General features: G+C 40.0%; 1 protein-coding gene across 10 annotated transcripts in view; it reads right to left on the bottom strand.

Annotated features, from left to right (window-relative positions):
- Positions 1-24,895, bottom strand: part of KIF1B (kinesin family member 1B) — an 89,700-nt gene extending 64,805 nt beyond the window's left edge. For all 10 annotated transcript variants that reach the window (XM_064172307.1, XM_064172313.1, XM_064172310.1 and 7 more), the window contains exons 1-5: positions 24,813-24,895; positions 19,278-19,464; positions 5,193-5,269; positions 3,600-3,779; positions 1,467-1,532 (exon numbers count right to left, since the gene is read on the bottom strand). In XM_064172307.1, the coding sequence (XP_064028377.1) occupies positions 1,467-1,532; positions 3,600-3,779; positions 5,193-5,269; positions 19,278-19,383 (429 nt within the window). In that variant the 5' untranslated portion in view covers positions 19,384-19,464; positions 24,813-24,895. The remainder of the gene's footprint in view (positions 1-1,466; positions 1,533-3,599; positions 3,780-5,192; positions 5,270-19,277; positions 19,465-24,812) is intronic.
- Positions 24,896-25,439: the final 544 nt, after the last annotated feature.

The following is a 25,439-nucleotide window of genomic DNA, read 5'->3' as shown; positions in this document are numbered from 1 at the left end:
AAAACAGGAATTTACATGGAAGATTTAGTGTTTCTTAAGGCTTCCTCTGCAAGTAGCTCTGCAGCATTTCAGAGTGCCAGTGGTAAAAATTCCCAGTCCACTACAGGCAGGTGACTCAGTTCACTTAAGAGCTTAAGACAATGGTGGAAAGCAAGAAGAGTCACCAGTCTCATTCATTTTGTCTTCAACACAAGCTGCCGGCAACACATCCATGTACAGATCCCTCAATCATGTTAAAAAACACTGACGTTTAATTAAGAAAACCATACACTTGAGTTCACAATCATCTTAACACCTTTAATATGACACAGCAGCCAAGCTGTCTTTCTAGAAAGGAAAATTAGATAAATGGTAAAAGCAGTCTACTTAAAGGAACTTCTCTTGTGAACCCCCAAAGCAACTTTAAGGAGGGGAAAAAAAACAATTTCCTTGTGTGCAGAAGCAAATTTTCACTTTGAGATGTACCCACATCCTGCTGCATTCCTGAGTCATCAGTACAATTACTCAAACTACAGTCACCTTAAATCTGCACCCTTTGAAATAGATGATAAAGCTAAGACTGTTTTTTCCAATGCATTCTTTAACTTCTGTTTCTCATGATGCTAGGCTTATCCTAGTCCAACAGGAACTCAGCTACTGCAACAGTCAAGATACTAAAGGAGGCAATAAGGCACTTGCACTCTGGGAAGAGATGCCAACAGTTTTAGAAACTTAAGAGATTGAGGATCTCTTCTTGTTTAAGTGCAACTCAGGAAAAAAATGATTCTACACCCCAAAGAGAGATCAGAAAATACTATTTATACATTTCCATCACAATTTCTGTCTAGCTGTCTTGCTTCTCTGCTTGTCAGATGTTCTTTTTTTTTTTGTTATTTCCACTATAGCAGATACTCTTTTCCTCTCACACACACAGAGAAATCTATGCTTGGAGAAATAATCAAACCAAAACCAGGCACTCTTTTTCTCTCTCACACACAGAAATCTATGCCTGGAGAAATAATCAAATCAAGTACCAAATAGTTAAATCAACTTTCTTTTGTATGCATACCTAGTTTTTTTCTCCAAAATAATCTTAGTACCATGTCAGCTAAGACTGCAGAACTAAGCTTTTCTGGACAGGCCCCACAGGGAACAGGGCACCAGTTATGACTACTGACTGACAAGAAACATGAAGTCTTCAATTCAGCAGCCAAAAAAAAAAGAAAAAAAAATTTGTAAATGCATCTTTAGTTTTTTCACTCCTTGATTTCAAAATTGACATACATTACTCTTCTGGTGGCAATATAAAAATCTCAGGAAGGTCTTATCTACATTTGCTTCAAAGATGAAAAAGACACAAAACTTTTTAAAAAATCAGAATAAAAAAATAAATAAATCAGCATCTTGATGCAAGACCAATAAAACAGTAGCCCAATCCAGTTTGATGTCCAGCACAGAAATATTCTTTGATCCTTCACCATACTCACCTCTACAGAATATGACATTTCTTCATTGCTGTTGTCATTGATTTTCTCAAACAGTTCTTCACATAGCTGGAAGGAGATTAAATCCCAGTCACAACTTAAGTCTTCACTGAGTACTAAAAATTAACTTCTACATCATGTCATTAAACTGGCTTTAGAGAAGGGCTCTATCAGCTGCACAGCCTCACTGAGAAGGTACTTTAGCTCACTCCCACATGACTAGTATTCAACCTTAATTTATACAGTATCTCACTATTGTTCTAGGTTTCAGCAATATTATTGTTGTGTACTGTAAAACTAGAAAAAGCCTCTAATAATTGAAAGTAAACAGAAAGGAACAACTGAAGTCTTCAATCCTCTCCCAGTCTCATAAAAAACACCATCTGTTTCTTTAGTGTGCTGAAGTTCCAGACCAGAAATCAACAAGCAGAAACAATTTCAAAACCTATTCACAGTACCTTCACATGAAGGATACTTATCAGCAGCCTACTACCTCAACAGTGCTTGTCTACAAATCACTGAAATGAGAAAGCTAAAATTAAGATCATGCACGAAGAAGAAATGAAGAGTGGGCAAGCCACCGATACATATTTGGAGATTAAAAAGCAGAGAGGAGTAAGAACGGAAGAAGTTTCTGGAACAGATACCTGTGAGTCACTGCTTAAGAAAGAAACAGATTATGAAGAACACAAGCAATGTTCAAAGTATTCACTCTGAAGTATTCAGTCAACACATGGTTAAAGCATCATAAAGTTTCACACTAGGGACTGTCAGACAGGGAATTTTGCCAACGCCTAAGAGTTTAATGCCAACAATCTATATAACTTGGAACAGGATTGTGCTGTACCTTCTGTGTATGTGACAAGAAGATGAACAGGTTCAACAAGGTCTCCCTGAACAGACGGTTCATTTTGTACCTTTATGAAAAGGCCTCCCAATAAAATTGGAGGGAAATTATCTTGTGTTAAAGCTGTAGCAGATAACAGGAGCATTATTAAATCTACAGCAGCATTATTGTGTTGAGGGGATTCTAGGAGGCTCTTTATTTTGTATGCATTTGAGGCTTTGGAAAAACAAATTGGGATATCAAGACTACCAGAAAAAAAAGTAGCATGAAGCTGCTGTCAGAGATTTTCAGCTCATTTCACCTCTTACACTGTTTTATGACTGTGATAAACCCAGAATGCTTAGACAGAACAGCACTGTCCTTCAGCACATCAGCTCTCAACATTATTTTCAACTAATTACCAGAACATTTGTAACTGTTTCAGTACATATGCCCACGCTATTAACAGAGAACAACACTCTGTGTCCTCTACTCATACCTGTGGCACAGAGCCAACGTCTACTGCAAACCTGCAACAGAACGAGGACTCAAGCTGTTCAGAGTATTTGTTTATTAAAACTGAAACTCAACCTCAGGTTTCTATTTCGGGAATGGAGGAACACACTGTCTTTCAGCAGACTTGGAGAACCACACACTGAGGAAGGCCTGCCCTTAGAACAAGTGCCACACAACCAATGGCTGCAGAATGCCAAATTTGTGATGACAGAATAAACTGTTGCCAGCCAAAATGTCTTGTGAAGGCATCTCAACTTCTTCAAATTTCATGTCAAATGTCAAAAACAAATTTCAAAGGGAGAAAGTAACACACGGCTCAGAGTGCTAAGTTGCTCTTAATATACTTTTCCCAATGTCTGATAAACTTCCTTTCTTGCCAAGATCCATTATTCAAGTTTTTAACCTTTGGGAAACTTATTTCCACAAAGTTTCTGACATGTTCATCAGTAATATTGCCTTGCGAATTCATGCTGAACACAAAGTGCTCAAGTGCTGTCCCAGCTAAAGTCAAAGGAGGAGACAAGAAACCCAGTGAATAAGACATCTTGATTTACTAGGTTGTTGGGGAAGTAAAGAAACTGGATGCAGAAAAAATTAAAGTGTGTCTACTACAAAAAAAACAACATAATAGATGGAAAATTGCTTATAAAGCTCATTTTCCCCAGCAGATTTCTTCCACTCCAAAAATAAGCTGTGGATCTCTGTTAACTTACTGCAATATAAGAAAAGCCTATCAGCAAGCATGTGCCTGAACATGCTATCTAATCAAATCCCATTTCTGGTTCCTGTTTCACCTGGGGGATGATGCCCGCTTGGCTCTCTTCCTGCTTGCCCATCATCGTGTAGGACTTCCCAGCTCCAGTTTGTCCATAGGCAAAAATGCAAACATTGTAGCCCTCAAAGGCATGCTGCAACATTTCCTTCCCAATATCATTGTACACACGGCTCTGAGATGCAAAGCAGGGATCTTCAGGCTGAAAAGACATGAGAACAGCATAAATACTGCCTTAGTCTATCATTCAAGTAACTGTTTGGTTTTTTTTTTTTATCTCCACTTCTAACTTGTAAGTCAGGAAGAAACCAATGTAGCACATCTTTTACACAGAGCTTTTCCTCAAGGCCCTACCAGGTGGAGAACAGCAATGATGACCCTTGCAAGATTGCTCTATCAATGCTGAGGAAACAAATTGCACAAAGAAACCAACCAGTTCTCTTCTGCGGACATTGTTGACACTAATGGAGAAGTTTTGTGCAAGATCACCACCAAATGAGATTCAGAGTGTTTAGGAGAAGGGAAGTGAGGGAAGAAAATTCTAAGTAGAGTTCAGGGAGTAGATTTTTCTCTCTTGATCACTGAGAAAATTCCTTGGTAAATAGACTTGAAAAAAATATCATGATTATATGTGCAGATGTTTTACATTGCACAAACAAGAAGAGATTGCACAGATAACAGGATAACATAGCACTGAAACTTGATTTTGTGGGTGTCACATTGCAAGTTCTCTCTCTTCCTTCAATGTTGTTCCTGAAGTCAAGGCAAATTCATCTGTGCTAACTTTCTAATATTGAGATCAAGGTTTTATCACACTACTTTTTTTCCTTGATGCTGCTTATCGGCTAAATTTTCAAGAATTATGTTCAGAATGTTCCTATGACTGATCCTGCAAACCACTTGCACGGCCGCTCTGGAAGATTCAGTAAAAGAGATGCACAAATCCAACTTTTCTATCCTGAAAACAATCTTGTTGGCCACAGATTTGCTCAGAAATATTAAGTCTTATTTGCAACATCCAAGTTACTAAAGCTAATCTTAGATAATCCATCATTCCTCTACACCTTTAGAGAAAATAAGGCAGGGGAGGGGCAGATGGCAGAACACTACAGTTCTGCCACAGAACAATTACAGGAAGTCAGCAAGACCTTAGCACCAATTCACAGGAGGGTGGGGCAGAGGCGTTAGATGAGAGTTTATTGCTTTTGCAGCTCTTGGAAACATGTATCACAGCTCTCTTCTCCACATATGACACCAGAATTCAGAGCACATCTCTCCTTGAGCTGTAAGAACCTGAGTAATTTCCATTTGCCTAAGAGCAAAACTGAATTAACTGTGACTTACAGGCATCCTTAAAATATTTAGAACAGAACACTGCTGGAGAGTATCTTCAGTAATCGTTCAGTATTTACAACTTGTCATCACACTGCAGGAGCTTAGCTTTCTGCTCTGCCCCAAACAGGAAAAGACAACATACAAAGACAAGCTTTCAACCTGAATGCGAGTTAGAAAGAGACAGAGCCAAAACATTTGACAGGGAAGAACATAGTTAAATCAAGGCAGACAACAACGAATAATCCTGAAAACAGAATAATTTTCTTCTGAACGAACTTACCGATGTGTGGGACCAATAGGAGTAGTCAAAGCTAAAGGACTTTGGTGCTTCCTTAGGATTCTTTGGGTTGATAATACCTACAAGAAATAAAATTCAAATTCTTAGCTAACTTGACATTTAGGAGCATAATTAATGAGCTTGCTGGCCCTTAACCTGTCAATCTGAGTACTTGCAGAGCTGCCACACTGCACAGAAGTAGTAAGACTGAAGTAACAGACTCACAGCTTTATAACAGTATTGCTGTAGGTCTTATTGGAAATAATTCAAGGAAAAAGATTCCTAGAAGGAATGCAGCTGCTAAATGAAATTCTTCTGTTGGACAGGAGGCCAGAAGCAAATTATGCTGGTCCCTTGGCTTTTAGAACAGGACAGGCTTTTAGGAGTTGAGGAGCATTAGCAAGAAGGAAAATCCAAAACACAAAGCATTCAGGAATCTCTGGTGATTTCATAGAAGCACAACAAGGCTATTTTGAAATACATATTACACAGCAGGTATGATAAACAAAAATTAACACCAACATTTGTCACCATTTCAGACATGAACTTGGCATCCAGTGGCACCAAAATCTCTGAAAATGGGGTTACAAAGTCCCCATTAAAATTAAATCATTCCTCTAAAAGATGTGTTCCTGAGCAGGGCTGTTGGCCAAAATCACATTGTGGGGAAAAGATCCCTGTCTGGGTTGCAAATAGCAACAGTTGCTACTCAATTTCTTGTGGCCAACTCCATTTCACTTGGATGTAGCTTGTGCTGACATTCTTGCCTTATAAATGCTGACAGACATGCAAGGCAAATGAATAATATGCCTTGCACCAGTATCAAATGACAAAAACGCTTGTGGCTTTGGATAGCAACATGGACATCAACACATAACAAACTGGTAACCTAAGCAATCTTACATGGATTTAGTTTTCCTTTACTAGTTTTGACCAAACAGCAGCACATCTACAATGCACACTGTTAAACCAGTTGTAAAAGGTAAAGTGAACAAATACCAAATCCCAGAAGACAACTTCCCTGCCCTAAACTTAAATCAGTTCCATCCTGTCAGTGTATTCCAGACTGCTACAGTTCAACTACTTCTCATTTCCAATTCAGTTGTGTAATACCTAAAGTCTTAAAGATACAGAAGAAATAATGTATTGTACCCACAAGCTCCTGCCCCAAAAGCAGTACAAATAAAACCTAATCTCCTCTGCAGTTCAGTATAACAACCTTTAGGAGTGAACATTATTTCCTTCAGTATTTTGTGCTACAAGTTCAACAGAAACTAATTCAACCATTAAAAGCAGAAAAAGGCAGCAACATATAGCACCCATTCCTATGTACTAGAATCTGTTCCTCTCTACTATGCAACACAATTCTAAGCAGATAGATGAAAAGATGTTATTATGGCCAGCATCACTCCAGACAGTATACATCAATCTTAACAGCAAATTGCTTCAACTTAAATTCCTGCTAGAGGTCTTCTGAGAGGGGCAGTCGCGGCCAGGGAAAGGGAGGAGCAAGTACCTTTATTGGTACACTGCATTTGCAACCTTGTCCTGAAAAAGGGGAACTCCTAGCCCAGCAAACTGTGTAGTTGATGGAGACAAACAGAAGCACAGCTGCATCTCTGCTGGCTAGCACATGTTTAACATCTAAAAATGCTCATTGCTTACTCAAATGCCTCATCAGTGCAGCTTTACTTTAAGGCAGTAATGCAATAAGAGTGCTTTGCTCTTATTCAGCACACAGCATAACTGATTTGCCTCCTCTTAGAATCAACAGTGAAATAGTAAGTGTTCAAGACTTTTTTTCCTCCATTTTTATATTGCTGTTTATAAACAAAAGGACATTCCTCTTGGCCAAGGCAAAGCTGCACTTAGTCTCTCCAAGGAAATGAGTTAAATCACCTTCTAAGATTCTGTTGTGTCAGAAACAGAAACCAGCACAAGTAGGACAACATCCAGTGTTATCCAAAACCAAGTTTGATCTGACACTACTTCCCATTAACTGTCTGGGGTTTTTTAAAGGCTAGAAATCTCTAGGAAAAGTCCACCACTTCAAAAAAGAAAGCAGAGAAGCCAAATGTTTAATCAGAAGAACAGTTATTTTTCCCACTGGGCTAGCTGTGCCTAAAGGCACACTGACCGCCTGTGAACAACAAGATCTCTGTCTATGCAACAGCTCAGCATCTGGAAAGGCACTATGAGCTTACCCTTACAGCTTCACCCTGCTTGCTTTGAGTTTAAATTTGATCTAACCCATTTATGAAAAATGTTCAGGCCCTGTGATTTATGCAGGTGGTTCCACTCTATCCTCTTCTTTGTATTAATTTTTAAATTATGTTCTTAGACAAGCTTTTCTCAGGCCCTTCACATGAAACTCCATGTCTGGCTCACCGTTTTGAAAACTCTTCAGGATGCACGTGTTTGCAAATCCTATCTTGAGCATATCTGGAATGGGAGACCAACGTGCAAGAAAGTCAGCTCTGTCAGAGGTTGAGAATGCAGCCGGCTGGCCAAAACCTTCCACTGTAGCAGCAACGGGTCAGAGAAAACCTCCTGGCTGCCAGAAACTCTGCATGCTGTCCCTCACTACTGTGATCCAGTCACAGCCTTTTGATTCGGCTTCCAGTATGAGTCTGGAGCCTATTTATTCCCATTCCTGTTCCTAAGAGTCTGAATCCTCCATTTTCAGAGTACTGGCTTAACAGAATCCTCAGTCTATCTACAAATGAATCCAGCAGAGCCGCTCGCGAGAATACAAGATTACAACCTCAACAGATTTCAACCGGACTGAAAAGCTTTTCATTTGAAACACCAAGCACCAAGCTGGTAGCTACTAGTATCAGCCACGTCTGATGTGCTCCACAATGAACCAAGTGATCAGGTAAGCAATCATGTGAGATAAGACACCTGAAAGAAGATGATGAAGCAGCCAAGAAACCAGAAATTCAAATTGAAGTTACTGATCTAACTTGAAGGTGTTTACTGCACCAAGAATCTTCCTTGGAGGGACAAGCAAGTCCATGAAATCTAGCTACTTTTAAATGAAACTAGTGAATTTTTCTGATGAAATGAAAATACTTCTTATAGAACAGGTAAGCTTTATCTAAAACTTCATACTTCAAATCGGGAAGGAAAAAAAAAAGGAATGATCATGCAGAAATGAGACTGAATGGGCAACACTGATTTTCTGTACTACATTATTCAGCAGGCTATGTTTTCAACTCAAGAAGGAAACAAACACAAAAATGTCAAAATGTTTGGGTTTGTTTTTTCAAAAATGATGGAAGGCCAAGATGAATGGTATTAGTGAATCATGAAATAGGTCATCATCTATGTCCTCTCACCACAGCAGCTCAGGGCATCACAGGCAAGCTAATAGTTTAATTACAGAGCCTCAGGAAATGAGGAAGGCAATACAGGAGACTATCACAGCAGGAACACATTAATGGTCTTTTTATCTTACAGAATAAAATTTGTTTATCTGCTGTTTCAGAGGTCCAATGTGGCAATTAACTCTTCTGTTTGCAAACTCACACTAATGCTTTGTGCCACAGCTATAATTAGTTGCCACCAGCATGGCACCTCTGAATGTTTGAGTTTGCTTAAGCAGCCACTTACTGAGAAACTCAATCCCTTTTTCAACCCCCTTGCTTCACCAAGAGCCAACTTCTTAGATCATGAGGAATATTCCAGCTTTCCACAAGTTAAGGTTTCTGCATCAAACAGAAGCAGGAAAGGATAGCTCCCAAAATCATCATCGCCCAATACACTGTAAAAACATTACACATGTAACTGAAATGCAGAAAGGATGAAACAAGTTGAGGATGCTATTTTCCTACAAACTCTTCTGGGATAAACTCAGCAACCACAATTTGGATTAATGCCCAACATTTACCTTCGGAATGGAAGGCTGAGATAAAGTCATGAGAATATTCAAGGTTTTAAAACATACTCCAGAAATTGTTGATTTAGCTGAGTGAAACAAACATATTATTTTTCTTTATTTGAATTATTAATTTCCATACATTGCTAATTACATGCTTCACCTTAAAACACAATAGTTTTCTACCTTGGTAAGCAAAGACAATAAGTAGAAGCAACTACATGCCATCATTTGATACAAAATGCCAATAAAAGAGCACTGTGAGAACAGTTATGCAGCATCACTGTTTCATTTGAAACAGTGTATTTAATATCCAACTGCCAGCCCAACCTAGAGACACAGCCTGCACTCTAAAATCTCATTTCTCCTCACAGTGAAATAGCAAAGCCATACAGAGCTGTGTCATGCCATCTGAGGTGCCTCTAAGCAGCAGTAATCCACATATTATCTGAAGCTCAAATCCGGTAAACAGTTCTTTATAGCTGTTTTAACTTGATTTTGATGCCTTGAACTACAAACAAAGGATTTTTATCTATCACTCACCAAAAGGTAAGGAAATCAACAGTTCTAAAAAATTTATTTATGCCAAATAATACCATTTTGTATCACTGCAAAATAGCCATGTACTTTAATGATCTCATTCTTGCACATGAGAAATATATAATAGGAACAGTACTGTCTAATAAAATATGAGAAAGCAGAAGCATAATCAGTGATGGAATTTTATGTCTGCTACATCAACAGTAACCAACCAATCTCCAGAAAACATTTGGATTTTGACATGCCCTTAAACAGGCAACTTCATTTCTTGGCATAAGGTACTTCCACAGTCTATCCTACTTGTTCCTTAATTAACATTTTTCATACCATCCACCATCTGGTTTATCAGCTAGCATGAAAATAACATACCTTTTTTGACCTTTCAAACCTATGAGATCGAATTGCTTGCTAGTTTTTCATTTTAGCAAAACCTGACAGCAAGTTCGAAAAGATCACTTTGCTACTGAAACACTACCCCTGCATTTTGCAATAGGTATTATTCTGCACTCCTCTTGTCATTTTGGACAAAACAATTTTTTTGCTTTACAGCCCAATCTTAATTAGTTGAAACTGAAATTCAAAAAGCACACACCTCAAATAATCACTTCATTTAGCAATTATAACCAGTGTGGAGCACAATAGAGAGCTGATGTAAAGCTATAGCCTTCCAGAACAGCCTCAACTCAAAGCAGTATTCTCTGGCTTCTCACTCCTTCCTAAACACCTTGCCACTTCAAGCCTTCATTTCTAGCCTTGCATTTCCATTTGCCTTTAAAACTACCCATGTAAACACACAGTGGGAAACCTACAAATAGGAGAAAAAATAAAAGTAATCATAAAAAAAAAAGGAAGACAACTTTGCCAAGATCAACTTCTCATTCCATTCCCATCTACTCAACCACACAAATATTTTTGCAAGCACAAAGAATGACCAAAACTACTTCTTAACCACTTAAACCTCCTGTCAGATTGTGACACTGAATTTGCAGTCCAAGCCTAATCTGTCTTCATCCCAGTCAGCACTGGTCATCTGCATGCCACAAATTCTGCAGGTTAGAAATTATCTGCAGTTCAGCATCTGGGGATACAAGCAGTTCTTTCGCATAAACTCTTGGAACAGAGACAGAGCACAAAGCACAGAACAGCTAAGAACTGAAATTACTCTCTTATCCTTCATTGCATTTCAAGTCACTGGATTGAACAGCTCCACCTCTGTTGGCAGTCAGAATCATATGACAGGGCACTCTGCCATCAGACATGCCACATATTAGTCACTGCAGGGTGCTCCAGTGAAGGACTGGCTAACTGCAGTTTGCCCTTCAGATAAACACCAGCAGACAGAATTAACCTGGGCTAAATCTTGGGATTAGCTGCTATATGGTCTGTGCTGAGCAGGGGGAAGCAGGCTGATAGATTAATATTTACAAAAACAACAACAACAAAAATCCATGACTTGCCAATTAGAAATAAAACCCAATAATGGTGAAAGTCAGGTGTGGAACTGAAATTGGACTTCCATCCTTTGTGCAATACAGCCTGGTTTCTCCTTTACACCTTCCATCCCCACATTGCTACCGCATCTGTCAGTGCTGAAGGCACAAAGCCTCTTTTATTTCTCCATATGAAATTAAATTTGGTTTCATCTCACGAAAGAGGTTTCGCACCAGCCTCTGTACTTCTCCTTGTGGCAGCAGTAACCTACACAGCACACACATTCCTACCAAATGCCAACACATACTAAGAGATAACAGCTAGCAAAAATGGCACTCCACTGTTTTCACTTCTCATTAATTGCTGGTAAAGGAATAGGCAGAAATTTGCAAAAAACCACAAGTCTAGACAGAACTTCGGAAGGAGGAACGTTTGGGGAGGCAAACACAAACAATTCATTTCTGTGCCTTCTACAAACCCTCTCTGAATCAGTTCAAGTAGCGGTTTTATTTTATGACATCTGAATCATCAATTTAACCATTTTAGAAGACCTGGGCCTTTCATAATTGACTCCACAAACCCAAATTAATATTAAATACTGTCTCTTAAAACACATGGGTCTGGAAAACATATCTGCACCATCTGTAGACTGGAATGACAACAATGAGAACATGTTCGTTGCCCAGAGAAGGGTGGAGCAGGCATTCTTTTTTTGCTGGAACGTGAAACACGTTCTCAAAGCCACGTTTATCATGGGCTTCTTTCCGAGGCATACGTTGCAATCAGATCTATGGCTATACTGTTTTTGTAAGACAGACTTTCAGGCTTGTTATTATAAGAGATAAATGAAGGGAAATGGACACTTCCAGCTTGTGAAGCAGTGCTTGCTTTTCAAAGCATTGTTTGCATTTTTCAAATCATTAAAAGGGAAGGAAACCAAGTAGAAGCTAAGAACAGCTCATTTGGAATTCAACCGGATTCTCTCCCCACTGAGGAATTTCATCTCTGTACTGGGAGAAAGGTTGGATGGGGGAGGGAGTTCGGCTCGGCTCAATAGCACCAGAGCAAGGCAAACGCTTGCTCAGAGAAGCTGCTAGAAAGCCGCTCACATCCTCAGCTGCTCTTACAGATCTAAGTGCTATAAATACTGTCTCTACAGCTGGTGTTCTTAGAGAACAGCATGCCAGCAAGCTTTGCACCAAGCAGGAGCTAGTCCAACCATACTGTTCTACCTATCTGAAATGCTGTGCCAAAGCCATTCTAAAACTTCCACTGTCAGCTGATCACCTGAAACTGTCCTATTGCAGAGGCTGTGTATTGGGTCTATGTTTGCAGCAGGCTAAGTACTTGGAGTTAAGCTCAATTCTTTCATCACATTTTCTGCTTCAAAGCAGGTAAAACAGTATCTCCTTTCACCTGTTTACATGTCCAAAAGCCAACGGCCTTCTCCAAAGGCCATTTTGACCTTCAGACACATGCCAGCACTGAATTAGGAGTTCAGCACTGGAATCCTGAGGAATCAGTTCTGTCAGCCTTAATGTCTTAGAGGATTCATGAAGTGAAAATATCCATTTCTTAGAGTAGTTCCCATGCACTAGTTTCCCACTGAGCAGTTTCTTTACTTTTACTGGCATATGGAAAGGCTGTACATTATTTAAGCATTTGATAACAGAAATCATCTCTAATGCCCCAGTTGTGTGCCAGTGGGCACTAATTCTGAAGGGTTTAATATGATTCACTCACTATGGACAGGAAGCTTTGCTAGGTTTATTTGTAATATGATGTTTCTCTCTAAGTTTTTTTAAATGTAGTCCAGGAACATTCTAGCCATCCCACAGTCTAGCTCCAGGCCCATTATTTATACCTCTAACATTTAGAAATCGTTAAATGTTCATCTTCTCCCACCTCCCCAAAGTCATCTACCAAAGCAGATCACTTTGCAGGGTGCAAATTAACACCTCTCAAGTTACTTTTTCATACAATCTTGAGAAAGGCTTTAAAAGGAAAACCAAGTATCTAAAATAATTACAGGATTTTTTCTTCTCAGAAAAAAAAGTCAAGACTTAAAACATATGAACTGGCAGTATTGTAGGGCACTCAGAGACAACGAGACTGACTTATGGGTAAGCAACAAAAATCCTTAATCCTGCAATACACAAAGAGCTCTAATGTTCATATGTGAAGCCTGCTTGTTTTCTACATTCAGCATTACTTGTTACCGTTTTATGGGTCCTGCTCCTAGAATGACCCAGTACCATTAAAAAAAACCTCAAAAATCACTCCCCAGAAGCCACTCCAGGAACAGCTCTTTAAATAGAATTGTAAAACAAAGGGGAAAAAAAAAAAAAACAGTAGCTATTTGGTAAAAACTATAATGGACTCTTTTGCTTGCCTTTTTTACCTATGTATCATATGCTGCATAATTCCCATTATTACCTACACATATGTTATGTGCTAGTTTAAATAAAGACCATTTCTCACAAGGACTTTTCTCATCAGTAATTTTGACCAAAGATTATTTCTATGATACAAATCCTTCATGAAACTACCCAAAATATGCTTGCAGAGTCTTACTGCTGGAAAAAATGACCTTCTCTTGGAGGCACAATAGGGTTACTTTTCCATTCAGTGGAAAACAGTTAAAAATTAGATCAGAAAGAAGGTCAGCAAGTCACATTTTTTCCCCTCTAAGATTAAGCCTCTTTGAAAGAGGTTACTTACTCTCTATAACTATGTAGCAATGTAAAAAGGCAAAATGTAACAATATACCCTGCCAATGTATACCAACAAACCACTGCCTGCACTACTGATGAGGTCACCTTGCTCTGGGAGACTTTCAGTAGCTTTGACTTCATTTTTCAAATATCAGCAATTTTAGTATATTTCAAGTACCACTGCTTTAGACAAACACACCATAAATCAGAAGCCTTTTCAGTCAAGACCTGCTTTTTCACCTGATTTTATTTTGCTCCAGAACAAATACATAAATCATGGCACATCTTAAAACAAAATCCAAAAAGAAATCAAAGAAAAAACTCAGGAAATTAACTCAAAATATCTGCTTTTTTATTAACTTTTAAAATTTTATTTAAGTCTAGACTAGAGGTTTAGAAGCCTTTAGAGAGAAAAAACAAAACAAAACAAACAACCATTAGGAGGAAAACATTTCCCCCCTCAAGCTCCACGAACTACAGAATGCCTGACAAGGTTTTTCTGATGCCAAGGACGCCTGCTTGAGAGCCTAACTGCCATATGTCTACAGCAGCAGCTGTGACTATTGTTACTGGTAGATGGATCTGCCTACTGCCATGAAATAGCCCATACCTTAAGCAGTCCACAAAAGAACCTTCCACATTACTGAGCCACAGAGACTGCTCTGCCAGCAAGATAAAATCCAAACAGGTAATTTTCGGTCCCGAGTATCCATCTACACTTTTATCTTTCAAGATAATCTAGACTTTGCAAGTGCATTCCTATAACACTGTGGTTTATGGCAAACCAGAACATACAATAATCTCAGATGAACCAGTTGGAGAACTTTGTTTCACTCTGCACCTGCTACCCACAAGATGCTGAAACCTATTCTCATTCATCTGTTGCACAATTAATGTATCATTAATGGCAAAGGACATATTCCAAGTAGGTTACTTCCTTATTCCCCAGCTGCATTAGTTTAGTTTTCTACATATTTGTCTCCTTAGAAAAACAAACAAACAAAAACCCAAACAACTCCCCCCCAAAAAAACCCAAACACAACCAACAAACAAACAAACATCCCAAGCTAGTTGGACTCTTCACTAGTGATGAATATCTAAATGCTGTCTTTTGAACCTCTGGTTAATTTTAACTTGGCTTATGTACACAGACAGAATTATCAAATCACTACCATACAAAAAATCCAGAAAACACACACTGGGAAAGTCCTCAGGCACAGAACAGTTTAGTTTCTCATTTTGATAATCGAGGCAGCATCTGTCAACCTTGTTTATATTTGTTACATTTCATAACCAGACACAAGAATGAGGACAAGAACTACTGACACACAAAAGATGCTTGGATCTATAGCTTGCCTTTCATCCTATGTACTACACAGCAGAAGTTTTTTCCCACTCACCACAGAAACAGTAACTGAAGAAATGGACAGGTAATAAGTGGGTGAGATGAATTAGTGTGCATCATTCCAAACAAAATAGTGAAAAAGCAGGAGTTAAAGACAAAACATACTCAAAGGGCACATGCTGACAACCATGATCTAGTCTTGAATTAGTTATTTCAGAAACTGCTTGTGAGTTTGACTTAAAGCACAATAAACCACCTACCCAGCAAAGAAAATATGAAAGCAGATAAATCTATTAGAAATTCACTAAATTAAAGTTATCTTAGAGGAAGATTAAAAGCTTCAATCTGTTTCGGTAATAGATGGGATTTTATCAATAAACCACCATCATAACAAGCAACTTTGAAGTCCACTGATCCCAAGCTTCACTTGAAAACATGCTATAATAAGCAGAATATTAAACAAACAATACATTAGGCAGTGTCAAGCTAACTGATAGTAAGGACTGCTAAGAAAGGAGTCTTTCCAAGGCATTAATCAACTACATTAGGTCCCCCTAGCCCACTAACTTTTCTCTCTTATCCTCGGGAACACCCATATGGCTCTGTATCCCATGGGCAATGCTTCATGCACAGCTAGGCTGTGCCTAGCCCTAAGTGAGCACATTGTGCATGAGACTTAAAACACAGATTCCTATCTCCTAGTGACCTCTGTGCAATGGACACTACAGATGTGTTCTTCAGAGCACAACTCCCAAAGAAATCAAAGGTCAATTAAATACACCTGCAAAGCAGGTGCTTTTCAAAACAATTCTTATATGTCTTACTATCCTAAGCTATAATAATAAAAGCCAGCACTGGCCTTTTCTTACATTAACCTCACTCAGCTACCATTTCAGCACAGGGTTTTAATCAGTAACTACATGGTGCCAGTACCTCTTTTTAGCAAAGTCTTTTGCATTTTGCAAATTAAGTAGAAAGATTTTGCAACTTCAAACTTCTCCTGTCTTTAAGAATTCCTCTATTACCTTTTATCCTCCTCTCCCTACTTCTCCCATTTCCACTGAAGAACTTTTGGCAGTATCATTCCAATGGATACTATCTGCAATTAGACATGATCTGAGCAGCACAGGCTGTCTGCCAAGATACCAGCCCCTTAATGCAGCTGGACTGCAGAACTCTGACTTTGGAATATGTATTTCGAAAGCATAAAGACTGACAATTCTGGTTTTTTATGTTGGAAGAATAAAGACGTCCCAATTGCTTAGAGACAACTGCTTTTAACAATGTGGGTTAAAGACCTTTGCAAGAATTCTTTTTCTGAGATTAAAACACATATAAAACTGTATTCAGCTACACTGTCATTTTTTAAACATTGAGAAATTATAAAGATCTTCTGTGGATTGTAATTAAAGACATTGATTTTCTATGAGGAAATTACATAAAAGCCAGATAGGATAACATGTTAATTCTGCAAGAGACCTCAAGACCACAACAAAATTACACTTGTTTTGCTTCTAAAGCAAAGTTAAACTGAGCAATGAAATTTGGAATAAGCTTTCTAACCCAAGAGGATGTTTTGTTTTGCTGGCAAACCCACTGTGAACAACCAGCAATCGCTGAAGCTGCGAATAGTGAAATTCACACAAGAATAGTCTCTCCCTAGATCAGCCAACACACTTAGAAAACTCAGAACTGGACAAAGTTTAACCTCAGGACTCACAAATATTTGTAGAATAGCTTGGCCAACCAATATATGAAGAATTAAAGTTCAAGAAACAGTCAAAATCCCTTCTTAGCTTGCAGACTTTACACTGCCTCATCAATCCTCTTCATCACAATAGTCCATTAGGCTTTAATTCCAAGTTAAGAGAACTTTAACTGTCTCAGAGGCTTAAAATAGTCACTACCCAACATATCACCAGCCTCTCAGATTTGCCTCCCATTAACTTGATTGGTGTACAAATGAAAAAATAACCTTTTCAGAGATATGATAGCTAAGCCTTGATCATTTCACCAGCACATTTGAAGGTATGAAGCAGGAACTCCAAAGGATAGAATTACCACTGAAGTCCCTTTATTTTGAAATTGCTGCATCAGATACGAGAATCAGACACATTAATGTCACTTTCTGTAGTCAGCTTTTGGCCAAGAAGTTCAGACTTTAATAATGAGTTCAATAATGCAACTGAGATTGCAAAGACTGAGAGATCGTTAAAAAAGACTTCTTGGCAGAAATAGTAACAGCACTTATGCCCTCAAGGCTAACATGTAGCCTAAAAGCATACCAGAAGAATTTTGGCTTGAAGTTTTCACATGCCAGACAACTTTGTTAGGAAGATTCTTTGGAGAAAAGACTTCTGCTCATTTTTTTCCCCAACAAACAATGCCTTATTGATAGGATTTCTTATGTGATCCTCTTCTGTTCAATGAATAAAACTACTTGTCTATTGCTTTTTTGTGTATTTCTGCTCTAAGAGAAAAAGACAGAGGAAAAAGTACCCCACAGATTGTAAGAACGTGTAACTGCTGCGACTGATGATTCCTTTCCCACAGTCTGTAATAGCCCCTGATGACTTAAACCTGACCATCTGTCATATCACCCATCTTGTATCAGAGCCATAGGACTCCAAAGGAGACTACAGATTACAACATTTCCAGAGCACAAAACATAGCAAGAGCTGTAAAAAATTCCTAATTAAATCAATCAGGAAGTATTTCTCTCTTTTTGAAAGCAAATTCAGCTTCTTGAAAACATTAAGCAACTTTGTAGTGCAGCTCTATCATTCAGGAATGGAACCAGCGTCTTTTGTTTACAGATTGCCAGAGATTCAGTGGTTGCCCTTGTCACTGCACCACAAACAAACTGTTTGTACAGGATCCTGGAGTTCAAAAATCTTAAACATCTGAAATTATTGCTGCCATGTCATGGCAGCAGCAAGAAAACCTATTGCAGTGGCACCCAGTGGTGCTGCTGTAGTTCAGAGCTTGGTGGCGTGTCCATAACAAATACCATCTACTGGAGTCTACGCTTCTTCCATTCTACATGGGTTTGGCCTTGGAAGTTGGTAGGCAACACTGCATGCAAACATCTGTTTCTACATGAGATGACTGCTAAACAATCCCCCCATTTGAAATGGAAAATTTGAAATCCAACTCCCAAAAAAGTCCGAAGACGAGAATTTACTGCACTGAAAAGCAAGCTCTCTTCTGTATAACACCTCTCCTCCAATGCAACCATAAACACTGAATAGAATTTAAGAGACCACAACTGTTAATTTCCATTGCAGCAGACTGAACAACAACCTTGGCAAAAAAAAAAATGAGAGGAACCTCCTTTGTATCAACAAGGCTTAGTAAATGCTCAACTAATCAGCCAAAGTAACTCAGTGCTCTCAGATTGTTATCTTCTACACCTACAGACAAGATGACTCTGCATGATTACCCAAACAACAAAAAACTACCATAAGAGCAGCGCTTGATAGGTATAGCCATTAGTCCACAGAAGAGTAACAACCCTGCAGCAAATGGTATCAACGTTGCCTTGGCCTTACGAAACACATAAAAACCAATCAAGAAATGGTACATCCATGTTTCATTTCCTATAGAATAGTCTCCTCCTCCAAATGAAACCTAAGAATCTTCTCCAAATTAGCAAGAAAATAAAACTACTACATGCAGTCCATTATTTTGCCCTTGTTTGGATATCTAATCTGGAAAACATAAAAGTGGACATCCTTTTCCCCTCAGTTTTCTCTATCACATAATGCTCCTGAGCAAAGGCACAGACCACAAAATAAGAACACCAAGAACTAAAGCATCAGACCCAGAAGGGAGTTATGCCACAATTCTCATGTGGTGGTCTGCAACCTATCCCCATATCTGTCAGTCTATGTGATATTGCCACACATTGAAGTTAACAAAAGGGGTTTGACTTTGGAATTCTAATAGTTCTCACCACAAGCAAACACCATAAACAACTGCATCTAAACCACAATACCTGTGATTCAGACTTCCTAGTCAAATTCAGGGATAGTCTAGGTTGTAACAACAACCTCAGAATACCCCCTAATAAGGGGATTCTAGATTATATAATGTATAGAGCACTCAGTTCAGACTCACCAAAAGGAGAATTAAATATGGAGAGGAAAGACTCCCTCAGGAGATCAAAATCAACTTACTGGTAGAGTTGCCTTGCATCTGGATGATACATTTGGATTCTTTGCTGGTTTCTCGGGAATTGAAGGGCCGAACCCGCACAGCCACCTTCACTGAAGCCCCCGACATTCTGCTTGCTTGTAGCGCAGGCCACAGATTTAAAGTTAGAGGGCCAAGAGCGTTTCAAGTTATCCTTCTTGTTGGGGTTTTCTAGAAAGAAACACATAATTTAGTTACTTACTAACACATTATACTTCGTTACTCACAGCCACTGTACTCAAGATGTTGATAAAATTAAGGGGGTTTAAAGTTATTTCATAACTTCACCTTCTGCTCTGCAACTGCCCTCCCCCTGTGAAAGCTGTCATTTCAAAGCCAGAACTGGATATACACCTTAACAGCACCCATACCCTGTCTCTCTAGTCAAAAGATTCTGTCACCTGAAGTAGCTCTTTGAAGTATACAAACATATTTGTTTTCATTACTTGGTTTTCTTCCCAGAAAGAAGGGATGCCAACCAAAATGAAGATCTGGTTGCAAGATGTGTTAGGCTTAGCCCAGCAAAGATAATTTTAGCAGTAAAGATACAGCTACTTAGATTTCATCAAGAGCTAGCTACCACATACTACAGAGCGGGGCTCTCTAGCTGTCAACCTTCACTGCCACAACACATTCACAGTAATATTAAGACTAACGTAACAGGCCATATCGCACCAACTTTCACTACACTCCATTCCAGAGACAAGGGTGCACCAAACGACCTTAAAGAACATTTTGCAGTCCTGGGAAAGTCCTCCTCTCAAGGGAAATAAAAGCTTAGTAACTACTCGTACATCTACTGATTAAAGGACATGCTACTCTAAGGAAGAAGAGGAATCAAAAATTACAGCCTTTAGGGTAGATATTACTGTCTATCTCCAGCAAATGTTCACCAGTAAAATCACCTTCATTATCACAACACTTGTTCAAATCCTACAGCATCCCAGTGATGGAGCACTCCAGGTGTCAGGAAAACTATTCTCGATACCCATAAGCCAAACTTCAAGGCGTCTCTGAGATAATTGAGCAGCTTAACTCATTGTCACAGCATACTGTCAGTATTGAAGTTAAGCAGACTGAAAAAGCATTAAGACAGAAGCAAAGAAAAAGCCATCAAGGGCTAGTAAAGAGCTACCACTCCTGGCTAGGAAAGCCCCTGCGGTACAGACTCTCAGAACCAGGAAGACTACACTGAGAAAACATGATTACATGCTTGATTTATCCTTGTATTCTAAATACCTGCTACAGCCACTGCTGAAAACAGTGCACTAGGTGCATTCTCTGGTATCACTCAATGCAGTCATTTCTATCTTCAATCTGAGCTAATATGGAGTTAACTGAGTTAACACAGCTCAAACCCTGCACGAATCATGCATGGCCCAGAAATCCTGTTATCATCTTTTCTGGTTATCTATACACCACACACCCAGTGAAATGCTCATTTCAGGGTTGCAATTGCAGTGCCAGAAAGGCAGAAAACCTACTAGCAGATTTAGAGCAGATGAATTTCACCTCTACAGTAAGTTCCAGAGCTGGTAAAAATACTTGAGATGCTTAATTCAAGTTAGAACACATCTGTCCACAGTACAAGAAGCTTTTAATAAAACTGCATTACTTCATTAATGCCATCACATGGGGAAGGCAGAAATTAAATTACTCCACAAGGCAGAAGAAGTAATTTAAAGCACTCCTTATTTTAGCTAGTAGCCGAGGTATCTCACCAGACTAGAAGAATAGGAATGTCTTTAGGAACAAGCCAACTGAATTTCAATGTCAGTGGTATAGCAAACTGGTTGAATAATGATTCAGGACACAGCCACACAAACAGCTTTAGGTGAGCAGAGAATTTTAAGAAGTGTCACAAAAAGCTTTAACAGAGTAAATAAGTAATGGTTTCACACTGGTCTCTTACGCTGAAGACTCACATGGTCTTCAAAGCTTAATGAATGAAGATTCTGGGTTATTTTAGTACTTGTTCTTGCTCAGAGGTGCCTACTTTGTGAATAACAAAGGATCAAACATGAAGGTTCATTATAAATCTTCGTGAGAATCTGCTGTGTGAAATTTTTGCTCTTATATCTCAACATGACCCATGCATTTGGGCCTGTGCTCTCATATGAAAGGTAAGTGAAAAGACCAATCCTGGTACACCCCAGTAGCATTGTTCAGTTGACCTTGAATATTGCTGCTAGAAAACAGGAGTGATGCTGTACATGCCAAGCCTGTTTCTGAAATACAATTAAGGAATCTATGAAGTGCAAAATCTCTGTTATTATCAGGTTCATAATGACACAGTTTATTTTGTCAGATGCAGAAAAAGGTGAGCTGGTGGAATTTTCAAATGGTGTAAAACTTCACAGAAACTCTACCTGAGACTGACTTGTGGTTCTCATCTTTCTTTACCCCTCATCTAGCCATATGAATGTGAAAATTGTAATTTTGTCAACTTTCCACAAGGAACAATGAATGAAGACAAGGCCATTCATTAGGGGGATTTCTCTTTTTCTAAAAAAAGAGAAGTATTATCAATGTGTTCTTATAGTATTATTTATTAAATGTAGAGAGCTATTTTCCCTTCTTACAGGAATCTCACTTCCAAAGATTTTTTTCTGATGTTTTCATAGAATACTCATCAATTTCTGAGGAACAGAATATCTCAGGTAACTGCGTTAATTTCTGCAGATAACTAGTGTACCTTGGAAACTGGCAAACAGAAGACAGAGTGAAAGAATTATCTACTTTAAGAACAAAGTAACTCCAGTACCTCTGAACACTATATTCACAGTAGGAAAGCACACCACCAAAGACTCCATGTGCACTAACTAAATGAATCTTGTTTGAAATACAGCTGTGAAAAAATTCTTACAGAACCGGCCATAAAATCCCCTACAACAGCACAAAATTTTAGCTGCTAGACTTTTGCAATTACCAACTTTTGCCAACCCTAATTTTTGAGACATTAGAAAGTTAAATGTGGTTTAATTTTCAAAGTAATTCATTCTCAGCTCTGCTATTTTTCATATCTGAAGTAATCAAATGCCTACTTGCAGTTGCACAAGGGTTACAGGAGTTGGTTTTTTTTTTTCAGCTAAGCAAGACTTAAGTTCCATTAACAAGAAAATTAACCATAACAAATTTATGGGGACCTTGGAAAAATACTAAGTTGTTGGTGTTTTGAGACATTTTTCCTTGTTTATCAGCAACTGGTTGTAACATTTCATAAAGGTACTATTGGCCTTATACAGAATGAGAAAATGAGGCACAATGAGACCAAGTTGCATAGCACCATGACTGGTTTTTTCAGGGTTCACATTTTCCAGCTGTATCACCTACTAGTACAAAATGCTGTCTACAAGGTGGTAGGTAACAGGAAACATAACTTGCAACACAGCAAAGCAGAAGGTGTGATACAGTCTGTGGTGAAGATTTAGAATAATAGTCTTTACAATAAATACAGGTTTGTGGGGTTTTGGGGTTTTTTAATGTTCTTTACAGGCTTATATGACTGCTATCCATGCTAAAATGAATCATTCCCTTAATGTCTTGGAAAAAAGTCTGCTAGTTGTGTATTTTTTAATGTTCCGCCTGTCTGAAGCCAACCAGGAGCCACATAAAGAAGGGAACTGCACACTCGAGTCTTTGACGTGATATTCCACTGACTCCAAAACAGGTGGTACATCTTATGTGAGCTGTGTAGTTAGCTCCGTTGGCACAGAAGCAAATCCTACATATTAATTTTACAACTACTTTCAACTATTATTAAAAGATATCCACCATCCAGCCTCTGAGTCACACGGTGAGGTTTTAATACAGCGTGGCATTTAAAAAAACATCTAAAATATCTGTTTTCTGTTATTCAAGATGACAAACATGATAATGTTGGACAATCATCCTTTGTGGTCTCAAAGCACTCAGAACTAGATTTGGACTTTCACACAGATCTTTAGAAGAAATAAACTGTTCATTAATGTATAGATCCTTGGATGTATTCTAGCAAATCAATGTTTATGCCATGGTGAAAAGCTGGCTTTTGGGTTTTTTCTCAAATAATGTTACAATAAAACAGAACAGAGATTTAGAGTCAAATTATTATTTACATATACAGATAAGACTGCAACAAGTTTGTAGTGGTTACATAAACAATAGTCAGAATCTTTATCTCTGCCATCAAACAAAAAAACCCACCACACATCACAAACGAAGAATCACTTTTTTTACCACAGCCAGACATTGTGTCATATTTGCACAGGTCCATCTACCAGCAAATGTGCTAAGTTTTAAACAGAAAAACTACTGGTAACTTAATCAGCACAACAGCTCTAAAGAAAGAAAATGAACAGGGATAGAGATTAGTATATGGAAAATTACCAAAACAGCTGCTCAGAGCAGCAGGGGTTTGTGAACAAGAGGACCAGGGTGAATCCAATTTTAGGTCCTGCAGTATGGGTCAGGTAGTGATGACAGTCTGACATATCAGCTGAGCTCAGTCACTACCAACTGCTATCTTTGCACTAAGTGAAGATGCCAGATAAAACAGCAATGCAGAACTTGGCAGCGCACCCAAAATCTCAGCATATAAACATATGGGTGTTTATCAGCACACCAGCGCACTGGATTGTGCAATAACAAAAAGAGCTGAGCAAAGAAGACCCTGGAAGGGAAGGAAAATACACCTCCAAGTTTGGTATGAACGTATTTTACATTTCAGAGAACAGAAACAAATTCATCTTCTGCTTCTGGCAAATTCCAGTTCCTCAATCGTAGCATAATGCCCATATTTTGCCAATGACCCCAAAGCTACCAGGCCTGTCATCCTGCCTCTTGACGCCTGCCTCCTGACTTAGCTCACCGAGGATTGTCAGATCATCATCCCAATATGGCTGCCTCAGTAATTGCGCTGTACCGAATCCAGGGATGGATCCACTCCCTCCAGGACCACAAAAAACACCCTGGAAACCACAATCCTTTTACATCCTTGCATCTTCCAGCTGGTTGCGGGACTGTGCCTCCTCCCTCCTCAACAAGCCATTATTCCCTCTACCTCATTTGAGCTAGAAAGAAGGACGACGAAACGCGGGGATATTTGCGACCCACATAGAGGGCGGGATTCAGACGAGGAAGAGGACGGGGGAAAGGCCATACGACCATGGCTCGGAGCGCCTGGGGGAACGGGGAAGGAAGCGTCCCAAGGGGCAAGTATATGCATCGAGCAGATGCAGGCAAGGAAAGGCCGAGCCGGGCCCCACGCCCTTACGCCGCTGCCCTGACAGCTCCGGGGCACCCCGTCCTGCCAACACTCGGCGTTACCCCCGCTCCAGTCCCTAGGCCCCATCCCACCCGCGGCGCCCCCGTCACGTTCCCCTCCCCACCGAACAGCTGCGTATAACAGCACCCCTGCCTCCCCCTCCGCATTACGGCATCCACCCCACCCCCGCACCGAGCCGTTCTCCTGCTCGCCTCCCGCCGCTCCCCTACCAACCGCCGTCGGCGGCTGCCGGGTGAGCAAAGCCGGCCCTCACCTGGGGAACCGGGGGATCCGCAGGACGCGGGCAGAGCGGGGCCGCCGGTACTGTCAGCAGCTGGGGAAGGCGGCGGGGCCGGTGAGGCAGCGCAGCGCAGGGCGGGGAAGAGAGAAGAACCCGTCCATCCCCATCACGCTTCGCCGCCTTCACCGAGGGTGGGAGACACACACACCCCCGCCGCCAGGAAGCGAGCAGGAAGGAAACGGGAAGAACGAGGGAGGGAAGGAGGGAGGAGAGAAAGGGGAGGGAAGAAGCAGAAAGGCTGCGCCTGGAAGAAGGAGCGCACCGACGCGCTCCCCACAGCGCCGCTCCCACACTGACAGGACCGCGGGGCTCCGCACCCGAGCCCGCCTCCGCACGGAAAGAAATGGTATCCAGCCAATAGCCGAGCGCCATTACAGCCTCCTCCCTGAAGTCTACCAACCGCCAGGCGCAAAATGGGCGGTGGGCCCGCCTCTCACCCTGCGGACTGACAGAGCCGCGCACCAATCACAGCTCGGGAATACCTCTCTGCGATGACAATCGCTTCTTCTCCCTCAGAGGCAATCCCTCCGCCGCGCCCCGGGGAATCGGTTCTTGTGCTTCCCCAGCCAATCAGAGCTCGGGCTGGGACATGAGTGACGT

This window comes from Pogoniulus pusillus, chromosome 36, assembly GCF_015220805.1.
Source record: "Pogoniulus pusillus isolate bPogPus1 chromosome 36, bPogPus1.pri, whole genome shotgun sequence".
Classification (NCBI taxonomy): domain Eukaryota; kingdom Metazoa; phylum Chordata; class Aves; order Piciformes; family Lybiidae; genus Pogoniulus; species Pogoniulus pusillus.
The sequence above is the reverse complement of the archived record's forward strand: the minus strand, read 5'-3'. Positions and strand labels throughout refer to the sequence as shown.